Source organism: Podarcis raffonei, chromosome 17 (assembly GCF_027172205.1).
Source record: "Podarcis raffonei isolate rPodRaf1 chromosome 17, rPodRaf1.pri, whole genome shotgun sequence".
NCBI lineage: Eukaryota > Metazoa > Chordata > Lepidosauria > Squamata > Lacertidae > Podarcis > Podarcis raffonei.
In genome coordinates this window covers 15,304,993-15,326,452 of record NC_070618.1, presented here as the reverse complement: position 1 = coordinate 15,326,452, position 21,460 = coordinate 15,304,993, and the positions used below count along the sequence as shown (strand labels likewise).

Here is a 21,460-nt window from a genome sequence, read left to right as displayed (position 1 = left end):
CAGTGCAGTAAGTTAGATTGCCTTTTTCTGTCACAGTTATGTTCCACACCATTTTCCATGCATGAATAAAAGGAGGTGCACAGGGCAAGGTATTCCGAGTTCGATAGGTAGTACCGTTTGCCCAGGTTTGACTATTCTTAATATAATCCCAAGTATAGTGGCAATGAGAAGAGCCTATCATGGTAGAATCAGCTGCCTCTGATGATTTATGTACACAGAATTCCCCTTGTACAGGTATAACTCGTATTGGTTTAGTTGAGTTCCATCCGGGGAAATTCTGTACTTCTGTTTGGTGTGGCATTTCGCTTACCATACCAATGGCATTTAATGGTATTGGTAATAAGGGCATACCTCCCTCTGAATCATCTGGCCCAAGAGAGCAAACAAGACAATTGGTCCTATTTGTAACATTGGCTACCATCTCAGCTAAGCCTACCCACATATTGTGGTCATGGCGGAATCCATATTTAGCAAATTTGCTCAAATTCAAGGACCCTTCCCCTTCCCAAGGGATCAGGATTAATAATAAAATCATGTTGATGTCTAGTATATGCATTCCTTCCACAAAAGATTACCTTATTGTGATAACAAAAAAATATTAGTCCCAATATAATTCCCCCAGTGACAGAAATGGGGAACCACCAAGACCAAAACATATGTCCCAAGGATCCCCAATGAGTAATATCCCTGATAATTGTTCCACAAAGGGGGGGGGCAGTCAATCAATTGTATAAGAGAATCTTCCTGTTCACAATCGCTGGTTCAGATGCTCCTCAAGCTTCAGGCGTGCGCAGGTCAGCCAGCTTCCAGGTTGTGGCTGCAGCAGGCCAGTCGTCTAATGTTGCCCGTGACCTAGCCCGTTCCCCGTAGGGCTAGATACAGGGGTTTTTTGGAGAGAGTCAGTTTAAAAAAGGATTAGAGGGGTCACCTTTGCACGTCCAACTGCCTTCGGATTTCTTCAAACGGGAGTGATGAATCCAGGGGGTCACCTCAGCTACCTTCACCGCTGTTGGAGTAGAGAGCAAGATGGTGTAAGGTCCACGCCACTTAGGTGCAAGTGGATCATGTTTCCACTCTTTCACCCATAGGCTATGCCAGCCTGGAACTGATGAATCGGCTCGGCAATGCTGCACGGCGTGTGCTTGAGGGCCCACCTGTTAAGATAAACAACAACAACAAAAACACGGGAGAGAGACAAAAACACGGGAGAGAGATTGCACTTGTCCCTGTGTCACATGGTCTCCTATTTGTTTGAGGTCAGCTGGAATATCCTGAACAAAGGAGGGTGGCCTCCCATACAGGAGCTCAAAAGGTGACAACTTAAGTCTTTTTGTGGGTGCGCACCGAACACGAAACAGTGTTATGGGTAACACATCATTGCTGTGGCCAGCATTACCATCTTTTCTTTCTGCCACTTCTTCTTCTCTTGTTTCTCAGCCTCATCCCTATTCCGATAAACTCGGCGTGCAATGGCCATAATTTGGCTCATCAGCATCCCTTCCCATCCTTCTGATTTCTGAATTTTCTTACGAATGTCAGAAGCACACTGGGCCACAAATGTAGCAGTAATCATTCTGCTGTTTTCAGGGGCTTCAGGGTCAAAAGGAGTTCATATACGATAGGCTTCCTGCAGCCTCTCTAAAAAGTCTCCCGGACTCTCATTTGGTTTCTGTTCTACTTCTGAGACTTTAGACATATTAGTGGGCTTCTGGCATGCCCTGCGGATACCTTGCACAAGCGTCTGGCGGTAGGTGGTAAGCCTGGCCAGGTGAATTGCATTGTTTGGATCCCAATTAGGATCTTCCAAAGGAAAGTTATCCTGGAGATGACGGTCAATATTAAAAATATTTCCCACTCTGGCCTGCTCACGCAAATATATCTGTGCCTTTTCAATTATGTCTCTCCTTTCCTCAGTGGTGAACAGAGTATTCAGGAGCTGGCGACAATCTGTCCAAGTAGGACTATGAGTATTTACTATTGAAGTCACCAAGTCCATCATAGCCTGAGGTTTTTCTGCGAAAGACGGGGTGTGTTTTTTCCAATTCATCAGATCCGTAGTTGTGAATGGAATGTACTGGAGGGTCAAAGTTCGAGGTGGCCGTGGTCCGGGTTGCCCGTTAACCAGCACAGGCTCCTCAAGTGCATCAAATACTCTTCTAAGAGGGGCTACTACTTGACCTTTCTCTTCGCTTTGCTCTAGGGGCCTCAAATCATAGGGGATGGTATCTGCCCCAAGGCGTTCTTTTAGCAGCTTTATACGCCTTGCTGTATTGCTTGCTGACCGATCAAGGTCTTCCTGTAACTTCTGTAATAGTTCTCTAGGATTTGGATGTACAGGGGTTTGGGGTGGGCAATTAGTTGGTCCACTAAAGGAGACTGTAGATGGAGTTCTACTGGGACTCACAGGTGGAATAACCACTTCTGCTTGGGCTTTATTATAGGACTCCAAGGCCTCCTGAAGATATTTATCATAATCTATCAAGGAATCAAGTTCTGTGACTCCACCCCCATTATTCATTCCACTTTCTTGCCTTGGGGTTACAACTGGTGGAGTATTTGGATTAGGCTCCCTTCGATGTGGAGCATAGGGTGGAGGTGGAAGCACCTCTTCCTCTGGTCCCTCAAAAATGGGTTTGAGTTTATTTGGCAAGATTCCTTTCCTAGCTTCGGCTTTTACAGCCAATAATTTGCATCGTTGGACTTTGCATTCCCTTATCCATGGAGGATTTTTATTTAATGTGCTCAGCCAAGAATCTATATATGAAAATTGTTCTGGGCACCCTCCCGTTTCTTTGGCGATATTAGACCAAAGTTTGCTTACTAAATTTATATCAAAGGTTCCCTGAGATGGCCATTCAGTATTTTGTTTCGGCCACTCTAATTCACATAACGTTCTCAAGCGCTCTGGCGTCATTTTGACTCCATATGCTCCTGAGAAGGCTTTCTTAAAATTATTTAACATACATTCAAGAGGTGTATTTCCCCCCTTTGAACCTCCAACTCCCATTATATGGGCCTGTGAAGTATCCACTCAGTCACTCACACACTCGCCTTACTGAGAAACGAAGTAGTACCCACTCCACACTTACAGATTGTACTTTCTCACACATACAATGCACTGGATACTTCACCACACTCTACCTCCCAACCTTTCCCTTTTCCCTACACCAGATCACCATCTGATGTACCCAGCCATGTAGCGTACTCAGTTTCCCCTTACTGAGACGCAGAAGTTTGATCAGGACTTCTCTTCCTCCTAATTAATTGGAGGGCCAAACCCTTTGTGCACTTACCCTTAGCTGGTTCCCAGTTTATTTCTCTGGTTACCCCCGGTCCGTCGCCGTCGGTGGGCAGGGTATCAGACAGACGAGACTTCTGCGTTCCCCTGGAAAAATGTTCCAGTGCGCGCTGGGTAAGCAGTCAGTGGTCCTCCCTCTTGTACCCTGCCCAGTAAGGCGAAGGGGCTGCGTTCCAGCAGACCACTTATCCGAGTCACAGAGGCACCATAAAATGTAGCACCCTGCTTGTGGTTAACGCTTAGCTGGAATGAAATATTCAACGCAGCAATAGAGAAATTAAAATAATAATTTATTTGTCGGACAAATAAATAAGAGGCACAGTGGTATATGGTTACCAAGCTCTGGCCTGCCTTCCTGCCCTTATGGCCAGCACTTATATTCCCTCAGCTCAGCCCCCTTGCTCCTCCTTTGGCTGCCTCTGTCCAATCAGCCTGGTTAAAATTCCTATTGGCTGTTTGCTAGAACCAATCATAAAAGATACACCCATTTCCTATTACCTTTTATGGGAGACAAAGAGCTATATTTCCTTCTATTTATAATTGGCAAATAAGTAGTCATTAACCTCTACAAGGCACCTTAATTACCAAATAACCTTTTGCCCTAGACTAGGCGCCTTAACTAACATTTCATCTTTTGCCCTATTGCCCTATTCACTCCAAAACAGATGGTGGCTAATTTTATCTTTGGAGGTCATTAAGCAGAGGCTTGACAACCATATGTCAGGAGTGCTCCGATGGCGTCTCTCTGTCTGGCAGGGGTCCGGACCCAATGGCCCTCGTGGTCTATTCCAACTCTTCTATGATTCTATAATTTCTTACTTTCTAAATCCTTTGCATAATTACATTTAAGCCAATATATTTCATACATATATAGCTTTTTAGAAGAAAGGGAACTTAGTAAAAGCTAAGCTAAATTCTAAAGATTCAAAGCAGTTTCAGAGAGCTGCCTCTTCCCTAGCCAGCTGATGTTTGTATTAGCTCTTGCCCTTTTAACCTTAGGAAGATGTGGCTCAAGTTTAATGGGAGGCACAATAATTATTACTATTTTTGCAACCTTGATTGTATTCTATAATTTGTATGGTCAGTGTGACCTTTTGCTCCCAGCCTGTTTTATGACCGCAATAAACCAAAGGGGCCTCTGACAAAGACCTTGCCTGCGACAAAGACCTTGCCTGCTGGTTTCCTGTCTCGAAAAGAAACATTTGTGAATTTAAGCTCATTTTTAGAATACAGGAATCTGATCAAAATATAAGCCTTGATTAAATGCAGGCTATGATCAGATGCCTCAGTTCCAGGATCAAATAAGAAATCAGGGTGGCTTCTGCAAATCCGGGACTATCCCTGGAAAATAGGGACACTTGGAGGGTCTGAAATTTAGGTTTGTGCAATTTAAGTGAATTAAAGTGCTCTGTTGCTCAAACGCAGAAGATCCACTTAAGAAGCAAGCAAGCAACAACAAAATGCTCCAGACTTTTTTGCAGTTTGGAAAGCGATGGGGCAGGCAAATGATTAACAAGAAGACAAATAAATGCATTGCAAACAAATTAGGAGGAATGCTCATCATTTCATAGAACTGCAACACAAATATCAGAATTAATATGACTGGACATAGTCTAAGCTGTGTATGTGCAAGCAAATCAAGATGAATGCTCAGTAAACAGGTCATCTGGAGTGTGCGCGCACACGCCCCAACTCAAGTTTTCTTTTTCCAGATCTGAGCAGCTCTGCCAAGGAGAGCAAGAAGCCTATGGTTCTCCTCTGTGACTTCAGGGCGGCTTGGCCAGACACTTCCCGTGCCAGAGCATTTGAAGTGCATGATTTCTGAGTGCATTACCATATAGATTTTCTAGCAGAATGTGAAAAAACTATATATAGGGATGCAGAAACAAAATCGGTTATAATGCTGAGCATAAATAGCCTACACATTCCTTATCTTAATAGAGTTCTCCCCCTCCTGGCAGCAGCAAGTAAGGGTCTTCCTTAGATCTTTTCTCAATGGAAAAAGATCATGCGTATTTTTTCACCTACAAAATTTATAGTGCTTAATATTTTTCATCGCTGAGACCACTGAGACAATCTCAATATGAGCTGTGCTGAAAATACTTCCCTGAGCCGAAAGCTTCAATAATAAATGTGTGTTTAATGGCTGAAGTGAGTTTTCCCTGTGTTGGCTTATGGGGGCTGCAATCCTGCCCCTTTAAAAGGAATAGGAGTTTTTTTTATTTTGTTTTAAAGACTTCAGTAGGAGCTGGATTGCATCTTCATTTTCTTAATATGCCTTACATTCTTGGCACAACAGCTCTCAGCAGACATATTATTATAGAAGCAAGACAAATTTACTTTGCATTTCCCTTCCTCTTTGTTTTTCAGCCTATTCAACAAAGCTCAATAAATTCCCCATCTTCAATTTTGATGATGACTTGAAGTACTTTTGCATCAGTGCGGTGAGCCCAAATACGACAAAAGCAACTCTGTATGCTCTGAATGTGTGGCGATACTGGTGTATGACAAAAGGCCTGAAAGATTACATGGACATTACAAAGGTGAGTGGCCATGGTTCTGATGATGTACTGTAACTAGATTAAATCTGCAATGCAGAAGCCTTATTTATCTGGTGAAACCTGCCCCAATCTGGTGCCCTCCAGGTATTTTGGACTACAACTCCCATCCGCCTCAGCCAGCATGACCAATGCTAAGGCCTTATGGGATTTGTAGTCCAAAACAGCTGGAGGGCACCAGCTGAGGAAGGGTTCTGTAGGCTTCTACTTTGTTCCCAGGCCCAGTTCAAAGTCCTGGTCTCAATGTTTACTGCCCATATGGCCTGATATCTCAAGGACAACCTCCTTCTGTCTGAACTTCCCTGTGTTTGTTTCTTTTTGGCATTTGAAGCCCAGTTGGTTGTTGTTCTGGCTTCTGAAGTACAGCAGGGGGAATGTGAGGCTGCTAGGATTGCCATACGTCCAGAATTTCTTAGATTTTCACTTTTTGAAATATGGCAGCCCTTCCTATCTTAGCGGTGGTGCTTAAGCTGTGGAATATCCTACTATCTGACACAGGTAGTTTCTGAACTGAGCGAGAATCTCCCAGGAATCTTTACTCAGCATGCAAGGAGTTGGTGGTGCTGGTAGCTGTCTAACCAATAGGCGATGGCCAGAGGTGCCAGCTTGTGAGGGCGATTGGAGGGGCCAACGTTGCACGTGTTATGTCAGATATGTGCAGTGTCCGATGTGATGTACACGGGATGACAGGAGGAGCTGGAGGGAGAAGCTGAATGCAGTGGCCACACAGCTTCAATGGCTGGCGGCCCCTTCTCGTCCTCTTCCTGATGCTGTCACTGGCAGGAAGCTGTTTCAACCCACCTTCCTGTCCACAGGAGGAGCAGCAGGAGGAGAAGAAGTAGATGGCCACTGGAGCTGTGCCGTGCTTGGCTCTGTGCTTCACCTCCACGCTTTTGGGACATTGTGGGGCAGAACCAACCCCCAAAATGGACTTGGCCCCCAGGAGTTGGCACCCCTGGCAATGGCATAGCTAGGCGGGATGGCAGGCAAGTGAGGAGGCAGAGGGCAGGCTGTGGCACCAAGGCCTGGCTAAAAGTAGGCCCAAGAACCACTGTTTGAGAAAACACCGTTCTGCTAGTATTCAGAGAACGTTCAGTGTGTGAGGTCAACACCATGATGTCTCTACCACTTTTACTAATAGAGGTTCGAGAGGAAACATGCAAGTCCCATTTCTACCCAATTATCATATTTTTTGCTCTATAAGACTCAGTTTTTCCCTCCTAAAAAGTAAGGGGAAATGTGTGTGCATCTTATGGAGTGAATGCAGGTTGCGCAGCTATCCCAGAAGCCAGAACAGCAAGAGGGATTGCTGCTTTCACTGCGCAGCGATCCCTCTTGCTGTTCTGGCTTCTGAAATTCAGAATATTTTTTTCCTTGTTTTCCTCCTCCAAAAACTAGGTGCATCTTGTGGTCTGGTGCATCTTATAGAGCGAAAAATACAGTGCTAAGTAATACGTCAATCTGCTCCTGCTGATAAATGTATGGCTTATTCTATTGATGGTAAATCACTTTAATATATTAGGCTACCTGTGTTCAGGGCTGCTCTGCATTGATTCTCCTCGCTCCTGATCTATCATTAGCCACCGCCCCGTGTTTTTCGCAAAATTTCTGGCTACAGGCCCGAGAAGTCTCCGTGTAGCTTAATAAAGCCTGAGGTACAGATGTGAAATAAGATAGCCAAAATTAATCTTGTGATGAGACAACACAAAGAAAAAAGCTCCTTGCAACTTTCATGGCTTTCAGCATCAAAGGCAATGTTATTCATGCCTTCCTCCTGTTTATGCCAGCATCTCATTATAACCAGCTTAAAGCTTTCCTTTTAATTATGAGCTTTATAGAGGCTGTAAGTAGATCTGAGTGGCAAGGCAGGATGGGAAGTTTCTGCTACTCAGGTGCAACAGGGAAAATGTAAGAGCCAGACAGCTGTTTATTTAATAGCTGGAAAAATCCAGGCTATAGATCTCAGGTCCAAATTAGACACATTGTTCGATATATGTTTTTTCCTGTCAATGTGCAGAGCTTCTTTAAAAAACAGAAATGCCAATAGCATTAGCTGGGGAGAGTTTGGTAATATCATAGCAGGCATGGAGGGAGAGTTTAACCCTTTCTTCCCCTGCTGAGCCACTGAGGACAAACCCTCACGGAAGCTAGCATTTGCGCTGTAGATGTCAACAGATAATTTCCCTCAAAGCAAATTCTAGCTTTAGAAGAGTTATTTACCCCAGGGGTTGGGGAAGGGGAGGGGGTTAAATCTCCTATTCTGGGCAGTCACCTGCCCTTTGCCCTTTACAAACAAGCATGTTAAATGCATAGGTGCATTGAACCTTGGGGCAAGTTTGGCCTTCAGCCCGCCACAAACTGAGATGCTGCAGAAAGGCATTTGCAGAACAAACAGTAGACATTGATACATATCTGGAAGCCATGTGCCACAGGTAGCGCAGGGAAGGGGCTATATGGAAGGTCGGCAGTAGTCTAATCTGGGCGAAAATTCCTTCCTGCCCCCAGATTTGGTGACTGGTCAGAGACTGGGAAGGAGTCACCCTAAGGCAATCCTGACTGGGGCATTTCAGTTCCATCCAACTTCCTTTCCTTTGTTCAGGTAGCGTTGTATTCTGCTACAGCGTGGTAATTTGATGATTGTTAGACATGAGTTAGGGAATAAGCAGGACCAGCCCGATGATGATGATGATGATGATTTACCGTATTTTTTTGCTCTATAAGACTCACTTTTTCCCTCCTAAAAAGTAAGGGGAAATGTGTGTGCGTCTTATGGAGCGAATGCAGGCTGAGCAGCTATCCCAGAAGCCAGAACAGCAAGAGGGATTGCTGCTTTTGCTGCGCAGCGATCCCTCTTGCTGTTCTGGCTTCTGAGATTCAGAATATTTTTTTTCTTGTTTTCCTCCTCCAAAAACTAGGTGCGTCTTATGGTCTGGTGAGTCTTATAGAGCGAAAAATACGGTATATATCACCCTTCATCAAAAGATCTCAGGGCAGTTTGCAAGATAAAATCTGGGACAAAGTCCCTCCTGCACAGAGAAACTATCTTTAGATATCCTTTTCATTAGATGGAGCCACCTCCAGCTATGAATTTGGGGTGCCACGAAAAGACAGCAAGCGGATAGTTATCTAACATATCATTATTATGTTTTTACTGCTGGGGAAGTGGGAGAGGCAATTCTGGAATTTCCTGCCTTGTAAAATAACTTGGCTGGCCTTGGGTACCTTGACGAGATGTGGGGAGGGCTCTTTCTGCTCCTCCTTGACAGCAAAATGTATTGGGCCAGCTCTGTGAATAAGGAATTTGCCATGGTCCTTGGAACCATGAAGTAAGTAAGTGGTAGAAGGGTCTAAGTTCAACCCCCAGCATCTCCTGGCAAGACTGGGGGAAAGGACTCATGGAGAGCCTCTGCCAGACAGTGTAGCATAGCTGGCCCACCCATAAGGCAGGATGAAGCCATTGCCTTGGGTAGCAGATCCAGACCGCTGCCACCACAAGTAGTCCTTGGATCTGCAAGGTCCATTCTCTGCAAAAGATTGGTTTGGCTCTGAGTGCAGTAGTGTAGCATGAGCGGAGTCACAAGGGCAGTTGCCCTGGGTGCAAAATTCTTAGGGGCACAAAATTTCAAATGAAAAAGGAAGAAAGTAGTAGTAATAATAACAATAATAGTTGTGCACCCTCCCCATCACACAGAAAATCTCCCATGTCCACATGGGTAGACAGAGGAGCAGTTGGTTGCTAGATTGTCCTCTGCAAAGGCTTTAGAAAGATACCTGCTCCAAACTAATCCCCCTTCGCGCTTTCTGCTGTGCTTGACACTCACAGAGCTCTGCGGCTGCCACTTGGATAGGTCACCAAACTATTGCCCCTTCATTCCAGCCTATCGGCGAGCAGTGCCAAGTATACTTGCTTTGCCACGGGCACTGGCAACCCATGCTACACCACTGTCTGAATGCTAATACATTAGCTCAGTTCAATTTTTCAGACCCAGCTCTTGTTAAACAAACAAACAAAAAAGGTGGTCAAGGTGGGCAGGGGAAATTGTTCTGTGAGAGTTAATGCAAACGCTCCCATTCCTTGCAAGCCAGATCCCAGCGGTGAAGCTGAACGAGCTCCTTGAAGATTTCTATGTCACCGTGAAGAAAACCGATGGCTCTGATTTCCTGGCCACCTCTCTTCACGCTATCCGCCGAGGGTTAGACCGGATCCTGAAGAATGCTGGGATTGGTTTCTCCATCACAAGCGGAAGCTTTGGTTCTTCCACCAAGAAGCTCAAGGAGAAGCTGAGGGTGCTCAGCAAGGCTGGGATGTCTGGTGCCCGCTCTCGCAACATCATCTATTTTTCCCTTTCCGACGAAGAAGAGATGTGGAAGATTGGGTGCTTGGGTGATGGGAGCCCAGTAGCCTTGCTGTCCACTGTGGTAAAATACAACAGCCAGTACCTCAACATGAGGACACTTCAGGAACATGCTGATTTAATGTACGGGGACATTGAGCTGGTGAAAGATTCACAGAACCGGCCCTTTTTTGCCAGAACAGACAATGTGAAACGGGAGAAAAGGCTGGGCTCAAACAGAGTGTGCTACGGCCAGATATACCACGACCACTCCAAAGGGCACAAGGTTTGTCCTTACTGCCTCCTTTACAAGTACATGTACATCCACCGGCCTCCTTCGCAAATGGAAGGCAAGTCCCCTTTCTACCTGACTGCTCGGAAAGAGACTATTGGCATGGGCAGCGTCTGGTATGAGGAGCAGAGGATGGGCTTGCGGTCACTGAGGGGGGTTGTCCCAAAGCTGGCCAAAAAGGTCAAGCTTGACCACTGCGAGAACTTCACTTTCATCTCCTTCACCCAGGCCTCCCGGAAGTTTGGCTCTCTGAACTCCTATTAGTAAGGGCCAATCTAGGTGTGAAGTTAATTGTTTGAATGCAATTGCTCTGCATTTTTAATTTTTTATAAAAACCTGTAAAGAGGTTGGGTGAGAACACGCTGAACAGCATGGATGTTGAAGGTGATGGGTATTGTAGTCTTTTCTCCTTTGCTATGATCCCAGTGATAATTGCCCCAATCCCTGGTGCTTCATTTTGCATTGGAAGGAAAACTTCCCTCCATGTGCAAATAGCAGCTTTTGGGGGAGGGGGGGCGGAGAGAGCTATTTTTATCAACTTCACAAAAGGGGAGAAAGGGTTAAACTTACCCACCCATGCTGCTCAGCCTCTCCAGCCACTGCTGCTACTTACATATATATATATATATATATATATATATATATATATATATATATATATATAATGCAAGTTAATTACATCCACTCAATTAACACCATGTCAGCCTTCTATCACTTCCAAGTCAATTGGACAGCAGCAAGAGCCTCTTTCAGTCTGCACACTTGCAGGCTGGCTGTTGTATGAATTTTAATAAGCAGTTGTATATTGTATGACCTGCTGATGTTTCGTTAATGAAGTGGCTGCACCTTCATACAAACCGAGATCTACCCCTAAACTATGTTGATATTTTATTAGGACATTGTGCTTCTACATGCAGTAAAATTGCTTTGGGAGTCTGATTTATCAGTGCCTTTTAGAATAGGCTTTGTAAGCCAACTGATCAAGAGAAAGAGGCTCAGTAGCCCAGTAGCTTTATTATATCACCAACAATGTAGGTTATTTGTAAATGTCAAGAATATATATACATATATGGAGATATATGGATGCGGGTGGGGCTGTGGTCTAAACCACAGAGCCTAGGGCTTGCCGATCATAGAATCACAGAATCATAGAATCATAGAATCATAGAGTTGGAAGAGACCACAAGGGCCATCGAGTCCAACCCCCTGCCAAGCAGGAAACCCCATCAGAGCACTCCTGACATATGGTTGTCAAGCTTCTGCTTAAAGACCTCCAAAGAAGGAGACTCCACCACACTCCTTGGCAGCAAATTCCACTGTCGAACAGCTCTTACTGTCAGAAGGTCGCCAGTTCAAATCCCCGCAATGGGGTGAGCTTCCGTTGCTTGGTCCCTGCTCCTGCCAACCTAGCAGTTTGAAAGCACATCAAAGTGCAAGTAGATAAATAGGTACCGCTCTGGCGGGAAGGTAAACAGCATTTCCGTGCGCTGCTCTGGTTCGCCAGAAGCAGCTTAGTCATGCTGGCCACATGACCCGGAAGCTGTACGCCGGCTCCGTTAGCCAATAAAGCGAGATGAGCTCCGCAACCCCAGAGTCGTCCGCGACTGGACCTAATGGTCAGGAGTCCCTTTACTTTTATGGAGATATACTGCATGAAATCTAATACTGCTTCCCCACATACTGCCTGTCCTGATGAACTTCTGTTCCATTGGAGGCATCCGCTGATATAAGAGGAGGGGAAGGATTTCCCTTTGACTGTTGCAGTCCTCTGGAAATCTGTTCTAGAGATTTGGGAGACCCTCCAGTACAGCATGAAAGGTGGTGCAGGGGAGCTGCAGGGGAAAGGGGGAAAAGGATATTGCCTCTCTTCCTCTTCCATTAGCAGACTCCTCTACTGGATCAAAAGCCATTTTGTGACTTTTGATCAGCAGCACTGAATTTCTTCCAGAGTTTGGATGAACAATGAGCCATGGTTAAGGGATAGACAGTGTATTTCAGGATCCTGCATGGACTGCCTCTGCCTCTGCCCTCTTGTGTGCTAATTCTTGCATCTTCTCCTTTATCCTCATTCAGCATCACATATGACTGTTGCAAAACATTTTCATCAGGTTTTGGTATTGTGTGCAACTGCGGCTAATGTGCTGAGCCTGGTGCATTCATGACAACACCCTCTTCAGTTTGAGATTGTAATTTAATTACTACATTCAGAATTACCCAGGTTAATTTTATCCAGGGTTAACAGGAGATGCTTGCAACTTAAAACCTAGGCAAGGAGAGAGAGGTGTAATGTCTGAATCAGACCAGAGTCTTTTCCAGAGATTAAATGTTTTGGAGAAGTTTGATATTTTCTATCCAGGGGATTAACTTAGGTTGGCTCTGAGTGGGTTTCAAATGAGTTTATGTATTCATGGAACAAGATTCTCTCCCTCTACTTTATGTGCTGCCACAACCCCTAAATCTGCTCTGGAGCATTGGGAGAATTTCCAGCGCAGGTTGATGGGGTACACAATGAGAAGAGAGGGAGGGAAAGCCCTATGGGGAAAGAGATTATTGGGTTGTTTTTCTTTTTATTATGTATTTTATGTTTTTATTTTGTGATTTTATGTTGTAACTGCCCTGAGACCTGCAAGTACAGGGCGGTATACAAATTTAATAAATAATGAAAATAAATATTAATAATATTGCTCAAGCAGACCTCATTTCCCACACATATACCCTACTTCGGGCTACACCTAATTCCACCCTCTGGTTCTACAGAACATCCATTTATAGCTTTCTTCATTTGTAAGTTTTTTGTGGGAAAAAATTACTTTGGCATTAATTAGTTCTGGTTAAAACATTCCTCTCTTGCAGGGATGAGGGGATCTGTAGCCTAACAAATGTCATTGTGTTACAACTTCCGTCATCCCTGACTAACCAATAGCCATGCTGACTGGAGCTGATGGCAGTCGGAGTTCAGGGAGAAGTGGGCACAGATTTTTCTATCCTTGCTCTATTGCCTTTCCATCTGAGGCAATTCCAGGAGGCTGGAATAGTGTGGTAGATCAATGGGAGTCGTGACCTACGAATTATATTTTCTACTAGGCTGTTTTAGATTTTGTAACCCTAGAGATATGTCTTTGGAATGAGAGACTTTTCACAATTAAAGGCTAATATCTCTTGAAACAGAAGTCGTTTTGTTTCCACTTGTGGTTGGCATTAAGAAGGTTATGCTCCTCTGAACTGCAGGTGTATCCACCTACCTGTTCATTACATCACAAAACCAGGCTTATCCCCCCCCCCCACATGGACCGTGAAGTTAATAGATACAAGTAGAGATAATGATTTGAACAATCACAAATAAAGGAAAGTTGGTTACCCATTTTTCATCCATCCATGGAGATAGTGGGGAAGGTGATGCAGGAGAATCTAAAGGCCCAACTTTTTCTGGGACTGTCTCTTCCCTCTCTGAGCCTCCCTAAAACTCTTCCTCTGCCTCCTCTTCTCCTGTCTCTGATGGCCTGACCTGTTCCTCTTCCACTGCCTCATGGGTGGCACAGAACCCCACAAATCACTGCCCCCTTCCCTTGCATCCTCCTCCTGCTCCCCTTGCCTCCTCTGTCCACCCCTCAGATACCTGCCTGTCTTTGGCATTCGGGGGAAGTAAGTCTAATATTTTACCAATGAAAATCAGAGTTTGATTGTGTCCGTGCTGTTTTCCCAACAAACGTGATAAATATGACCTAGTAAGTATTGATCGAATGTTTGGACTTTTGTTATTCTTGGCTCTGACGCCTTCTTCTGAGGGAGCTATTGTTTTGGCTACAGTTGGCTGTCTATATCTTGTTAAACCTCATTCCCCATCTTTGAAATTATGCTCTGCAATAGATGGATGGATGGATGGATGGATAGGAAGACAGGCAGACATATCAGAGCACAAGAATTTCAGAGACTGGGAGTGAACAGATCTGGAATTAAAATTGTGTATGTTTGTGTGTGTAATTACTGAGACTTTTGGTAAAACATATGGATTCAGTTTCCCCTTCAAATGTATCCCATATTCTTCAGATGGAATTCAATATCCTTTGTTTTCCAAGTTTTTGTGATCTTTCCTTCTTCTAAACTATAACATACATTTCAAGGCATGTCAAAATACTCTGGCTCTAAATTACATCATTAAATTAATCTAATCCAGCATTTGAACATACAGTATGAAAACCACGATATTAATGTAAGATTTAAACATATACCAAATTCTGCCCCGCAAGGTAATTCCCTCACCTTTAAAATTGATCATCAACCAATTAATTGGCCTAAAGACATTAAGTCGAAGACCAGAGTAACTTGGAATGAATAAAGTCCTTTCCCATAAGGCTCTTAGGTAGGATGTGGAAAAGCATTCTTAATATCATGTTCTCTGTCTCTCATTCTGGATTCATGAATACAAAATAAATTCCATGTGCTAGCTCTTTAATGAAAGTTAGTAACAATGCAATCCGTACATGCCTATTCAAGAAGTCCCATTAAGTTCAATGTTCAATGTGTATATAGGATTGCTTCCTAAACGGGCCAACAGAATGAGTACACATTCAGTTAAAGAAAAGGAATTTTCCTCATATTATCCTCCAAACAACCCTGTCAGGTAGGCATGGCTGATGAAGATATGCCCGAGGCAATTCAGTGAACTTCATCGCTGCACGGGGATCCAGTATTGCACAACTTGTAAAACAGATAGGCTCAGTTTTGTCACTTCCCAACAAGGACCAAGTGGAACATTATTCTGGTGTAGCATTTCAGTAGCATTCAAAAGGACAAAGGGATATTCATGAGCTATCTGGTAAAAGAATCCTCATTTCTTGGAATGAATGGCTATGCAAGATTGGGTTTTCGAGTATTGTTATGTTCTCTGTTCCAAGGGTATGCAGTTCAAATCTCTCTGAGGTCTACTTTTACATTAGAATTAATTCAAATGGGCTGCATGGCTACGTTAGCTGGGGGGAATTTTTTTTAAAAAAATTTTTGGTAGTCACACTGTCAGCACAGTGTTTTCTTTTTCACGTATTCTTAGCGAATCTCTCCACTGCCTTTCTGTTACCTTTTCCTCTTTTTCTATCTTTGCCCCATAGAATTCACTTTTGATGCTCTCCTGATTACCTCAACTCTCCATTCTGGGCTTCACTAGATCAGGCCGTCTGGACAAGTTTTCATTTTGTTTTAAAAGTTAAAGATTTTCAATGCCCCCCTTGCGTTGTTGAGAGTTGTTGGTGAGGAGCCCTGAGGACTCTGCTGGAAAAGTGGAATAGGCGTGCTTCTAAGAAATACATCTAAATATATATATTTTTGGAATGTTGTCCATTCACTATGCATTTGGATACTTCTAAAGATATCGCTACCAAATTTGCATACCGGTTCCTAAGGGAAAGAAAGGGTCCTGCTTGGATTCAACTGGACGCCATTTTGAATCAAGGCAGCAGACCGAATCTTTCAAAACTGTACTGATGGTGGAGTTTCCTTAGACTTCCCAAGCAATGCCAGGTCTAAGGCTGCTCGTAAAAAATAAAAAAATAAAAATGGAAGGTGAGCAGATGTGACCAAAAATGGGGCTGGGGCTTGAACTGTGTTTCAGCACATTCCACCAGAAAAAAACACTGCCTCTGTTGTTTATCACCAGCATCTGATCAACAGGATTACAGTGATACCTCAGGTTAAGTACTTAATTCGTTCCGGAGGTCCGTACTTAACCTGAAACTGTTCTTAACCTGAAGCACCACTTTAGCTAATGGGGCCTCCCGCTGCTGCCGCGCCGCCGGAGCACAATTTCTGTTCTCATCCTGAAGCAAAGTTCTTAACCTGAAGCAATATTTCTGGGTTAACAGAGTCTGTAACCTGAAGCTTATGAAACCTGAAGCATATGTAACCCGAGGTACCACTGTATACTGCCTCCGGATGTGGAGGTTCAACTGCATTTGCTGTTGCTTCTTTTGCCAGTGAATTAATTTAGTCAATTTTTATGCATTGTTCCTAATTTCCTTTTGGCTTTCTTGATTTCCCTATCACTCGGTTTTGCTTGGTGACCCTGAGTTCTAATAAAATGGGGGGGGGGAGAATATCTCTCCAGTTCATTCTGAAGTGGTATAATCTCATAAGAGGACTGTACCACATTTGTTTTAGCATGTTTGAATCTGTTCTTAGGGCGAGGAGTCACAAATGTTTTGGGGGATATAAACACCAATTAAAACAAAATATATGCCATAATATTTACACAAACGCAAATCATAAGCTGTCTCCTATATAAGTTGTGAGAACTCTGCAGGCATATTTGTGGAGGAGACGTATCCTTTCTGTAAAAGAATGACAACAGTCCAGCAATGGAAATATACCGTAAGGTCTGAAATTGAGGGGAAACCAGCAAACAATATTGTCCAGAACTATATTGTAAATACAACGAAGTTCATCAAAAGTTTCTGGTTTCTCTAGACCCTTTATTATCTGCATTCCCAGAGATATATTATTTAGTGTTTTCTCTCTGGAAAGCTATCAGCAGCAAGAGTAAACTCTGCTATATATTAAGTGGCCATTACTGGACTCCTGAGACTTTGTTTTTGAAAGCATCCCTTGTAAAACCTGACCTTTTGCAGAGAAAGAAGCTGGGAGCCAATTACTTGGAAAAGGATTGTTATTTTCACACAGTCTTTGTGGCTACCCTCCTGAGAGGTTCAGATTTGCGACAAGAGACAAAAGCTAATTTAATTTGAGATATAAGGTGTGCTGATTTCAGTACACTGCTAGCACGGTTTCAGTCACAGCACTGTCTCCCCTCTTACCCTTTGAAGTTTAGGCAGTTGGTGCCATTTTCTTTCTTCTTACAAGTGCAACAGTCAGATGTGGAACATCCTAGGATGTCTCTGATATCGAAACACCGGGACCGTCAATTAGGCAACAAATGCTTTTGATGATTAAGGGATGGGGGCAAAAATAGCCATTTCCAAAATTCTGAGGCTTTAGCTGTCAACAACTGATAAATGTAACATTGCAGGGACATACCAAGGTCAAGAATCTGTCTTTGTTTCCTAGGAATCTGCTAAATTAATCTGATGGTGAGCGTTACACAAAGGAAACTTTCCACTTTGGGTGAGGCGGCTGGAAGAATTGAATTTAGTTACCCAGAGGAAAGGTTAGGCTCATGATAATAGTAATTGTAATAATAATACATCATGCTGCCTCAGTAACTAGTTCAATGAAATATGAGGGGTGGTGGGGTACAACCATGTTTGTGTGTGTCTTTCTGTGCACATTCTCCTTCCTAGACTCCCCACCTCAGTTATCCATCAAGTGTTCTTTCGTGTGAAACCAAAACTGCCTGGTTTATGCTGGTTAGTTTATTCCAGCCTCTTCATTGGGTGTGAAGCATCAAAACAAAGCAAGGATTGTTTCTTCTTGCAAACACTGCAGCGACACTTTCTCTCTGCAACTTATCTCTCCCTCTCTCGTGCTCACTTTCCCTCACTCTAAAGGGGTGTCCTGGATCTTGGCTGGAGTTTCCCACTTCTGCTCCATCTAATAAGACTGCCATCTGATCTCTGCTCTTTGTTACTGGTGCCCCTGATTCAGCATAATCATTCCTCTATAGTGGGAGGCTAAGGAAGGGGCAGAGGAAGGGTGTGTGTGGTGGGGGCAGGCTTCCCTGGGTGTCACCACTGAGGGGGGTGACAAAATGCTGGGCGGCACTCACTGCGGGGCCTGCCACGCGCCTGAGCCATGCGTCTCTACTGGGAGTGAAGCAGTGGCTTGGGCGTCCGCAGCCTCCACACTGCTCCAAATGGTTTGCCTGCTGCCTCCCCCTCAGCTATAGCGTGGCTGAGTGGGAGGAGGCTTGGAGGTCCCATGGAGTGTCCTGCCCCAGCTGGCCCCACCCCTGGGCGCAGGGCACACGTGCTGCCCCAGGTACCCGATCAGCTTGCTGTGCCGCTGGCTAGGGATGAATGACACAAGAGGATAAGCATGCTGCCAGCACTTGGTGTTAGGGTGGGAGATGGGGGAGGGACATGGGGGAGGGACAAGAGACAGCATTTGTTTGGGGCCTTTAAAGTTTCACTGGTGACTTTTTATGAGGAGCAAACTGAATGATGCTTTAATGTTTGAGTTGGCCATTTATATTGTGTCATAGTGTGTGCCCTTTAAGTTGTGCGATGGATTGCATCAGCATGAGGTGGCCACATGGAAAGCAGGTCATCCCAAACTAATATTGGCATGCTTTTTAGCAGCTTGCACATAAATATGAAAAGGTGTCTTTCAGTGGAGTAGGGTTAGTTTGGTGAGAATCGAATACAGTCGTACCTTGGAAGTGGAACAGAATCCATTCCGGCAGTCCGTTCGACTTCCTAAACATTCAAAAACCAAAGCACCACTTCTGATTGGCTGCAGGCAGGGGCAGAGGAAGGGGGGTGCGGTGGGTGTGGTCCGCCCCAGGTGTCGCCACTGAGGGGGGTGACGAAATGCTGAGCGGCACTCACCACAGGGCCTGCAGCACGCCCGAGCCACACGTCCTTCCTGGGAGAGAAGCGGTGGCTTAGGCCCGTGCAGGCTCCGCGCTGCCCAAACGGTCTGCCCCCAGCTGTAGAGTGGCTGAGTGGGAGGAGCCAGGCAGACTCTGGAGGCTCCGCAGTGTGCCCCACCCCTATGGGTGGCTTGCCTTGCCCTCACCCACCCCTTTGGCCAGCTCGCCCTGCCCTCACCCCACCCCTGGGCGCACTGCCCCAGGCACCCAAGCGGCTTCCTCCTCCACTGGCTGCAGGAAGCTTCTGCAGCTTGTGCATCGGGTTTCGATCATTCGGGAGCCGATTTGTTCGTGAGCCAAGGCGTTTGAGATCCAAGGTATGGCTGTACAGTGGTTTACAAACTTAATCCATTCCAGAAGTCCGTTCTTAAACCAAAGTGTTCTTAAACCAAGCCGTGCTTTCCCATAGCAGCAGGGGACTCAATTTACAAATGGAACACACTCAACAGGAAGCGGAACATGTTCTTATTTCAAGGCAAAGTTCACAAACCAAAACACCTACTTCTGGGTTTGCAGCGTTCTGAATCCAAGTTGTTCATAAACTAAGCTGTTCTTAAACCAAGGTACCATTGTATACCCTTCCAGAGTTCATGCTAAATACATGACTTCTGCTAAATGAGCCACCATAGCTGCTAGAGGGCTCTGAAAATGTGTGTCGTGGGCTTTTTAAATTCTTCTACCCGTGTACTATCTGAAACCAAAGTGGCACATTGGTTGCCAGATGTGAGATGTATTGGCATAATTTTCAGTTCTCCTACCCCACTATTTAGTGTTTGAAAGCCCAGGATCCAAATAGTGTGTTTTGAAGCACAATCGTGTACACCAGGGGGTGCCTAACCTTTTCGAGAGCCAGTGTGGTGTAGTGGTTAAGAGCGGTAGTCACGTAATCTGGGGAACTGGGTTCGAGTCTCCACTCCTCCACCTGCAGCTGCTGGGTGACCTGGGCCAGTCACACTTCTTTGAAGTCTCTCAGCCCCACTCACCTCACAGAGTGTTTGTTGTGGGGGAAGAAGGGAAAGGAGATTGTTAGCCGCTTTGAGACTCCTGAAGGGGAGTGAAAGGTGGGATATCAAATCCAAACTCTTCTTCATCTTCTTCTTCTTCTTGCCCTCCAGATGTTTGTGAATGCCACCTTCTCTTTTGTCCCTGACCATTGACCATCTTGGCTGGGACTGACGAGAGTTTGAGTCAACCACATTTGAATGGGTCACAGGTGTCCCCTTCGCAGAGCTACAATTTCCTGCACCAACAACAAACGGCAGTTCCCAGCATTCTTCAGGGGGAACTGTGCATTCAATGTATGCTGGGTCTGCAGCCTCGTGTTATGCAAGGCTTGCCTTCCTCTGACAGTTAATGATGGCAAAATATTGCAGCTGATTTACATGCATAGGAGTTCCTACCTAGCTTTGATTTCCTGAGGGTATTTCTCCCACTTCTTCCTGCTGCCAGCTGTTTTTTTTCCAGTTCTTTTACCTAGGCCAGACTACAAAGGGATTAGAGACACAATTACATGCCTGAATGTAAACAACAAATATTGCATAGTTCAAAAACACTGCTGTTAGCTGGTAAGTAATAAATTGCACCCCACCTAGGAAAGATCTGACAGTGATTCACAGAATGCTGGCTTCGTTGCTCATAAAAGCCTCTTTCCCTGTTTTGAGGAAGCTGACATATTTATGGTGGGACTGTAGGATACAGTTTGTAATTCATTGTTAATAATTATTTACAGCAAATTTCCCTCCTTCTGAAGCCGGCAGAGAGCTGTCAAATGGGAAGATTTCGCAATTTATATGGGGCTGTGTGCATTAGGCAAGCCCAGGAGTATATTAACTTATGGCTGCCTGGAATCCATTTGACAGCAAATAGATCATGAGAAGCAAAATAGTGTCAGAAACAGGAGGGGGAAGAAAATGTTTCCATTTTAGAAACAATTTTAAACATCAGACAAAGAAAAAAAAAGCATGTCATTCACCGGAGCATTAGATTTTCCTTAGTTTTGAAGAAAACCCCAGTGAATTTTGTACCTAAATAGTTCAGTTCTGGAGTGTGAATTTTGAAACGTTTCTACATTTTATAAGTGAAATATGTTGTACTCCAAACCAGGGGAGAATCACATGGAACTATATGCAGAGTCCTGAAATCCCATGAAAGGTGAATGACAAAGAGCACCTGAGCTTCTATATGTGTGATGCAGAAGCAAAAAAAAAAGCTAATGCTATTCTAGGCTGTATCAACAGAAGTATACAGTGGTACCTCAGGTTAAGTACTTAATTCGTTCTGGAGGTCCGTACTTAACCTGAAACTGTTCTTAACCTGAAGCACCACTTTAGCTAATGGGGCCTCCCGCTGCTGCTGCGCCGCTGGAGCACAATTTCTGTTCTCATCCTGAAGCAAAGTTCTTAACCTGAAGCACTATTTCTGGGTTAGCGGAGTCTGTAACCT

The 21,460-nt window shown here is 44.6% G+C and overlaps 1 protein-coding gene across 1 annotated transcript in view; it reads left to right on the top strand.

Moving 5' to 3' along the window:
• KIAA1958 (KIAA1958 ortholog) overlaps positions 1-11,110 on the top strand; it is a 78,975-nt gene extending 67,865 nt beyond the window's left edge. Inside the window, exons 3-4 of the mRNA XM_053371664.1 lie at positions 5,669-5,841; positions 9,943-11,110. Of these exons, the coding sequence (XP_053227639.1) occupies positions 5,669-5,841; positions 9,943-10,746 (977 nt within the window). The 3' untranslated portion in view covers positions 10,747-11,110. The remainder of the gene's footprint in view (positions 1-5,668; positions 5,842-9,942) is intronic.
• The last annotated feature ends 10,350 nt before the right edge of the window (positions 11,111-21,460 follow it).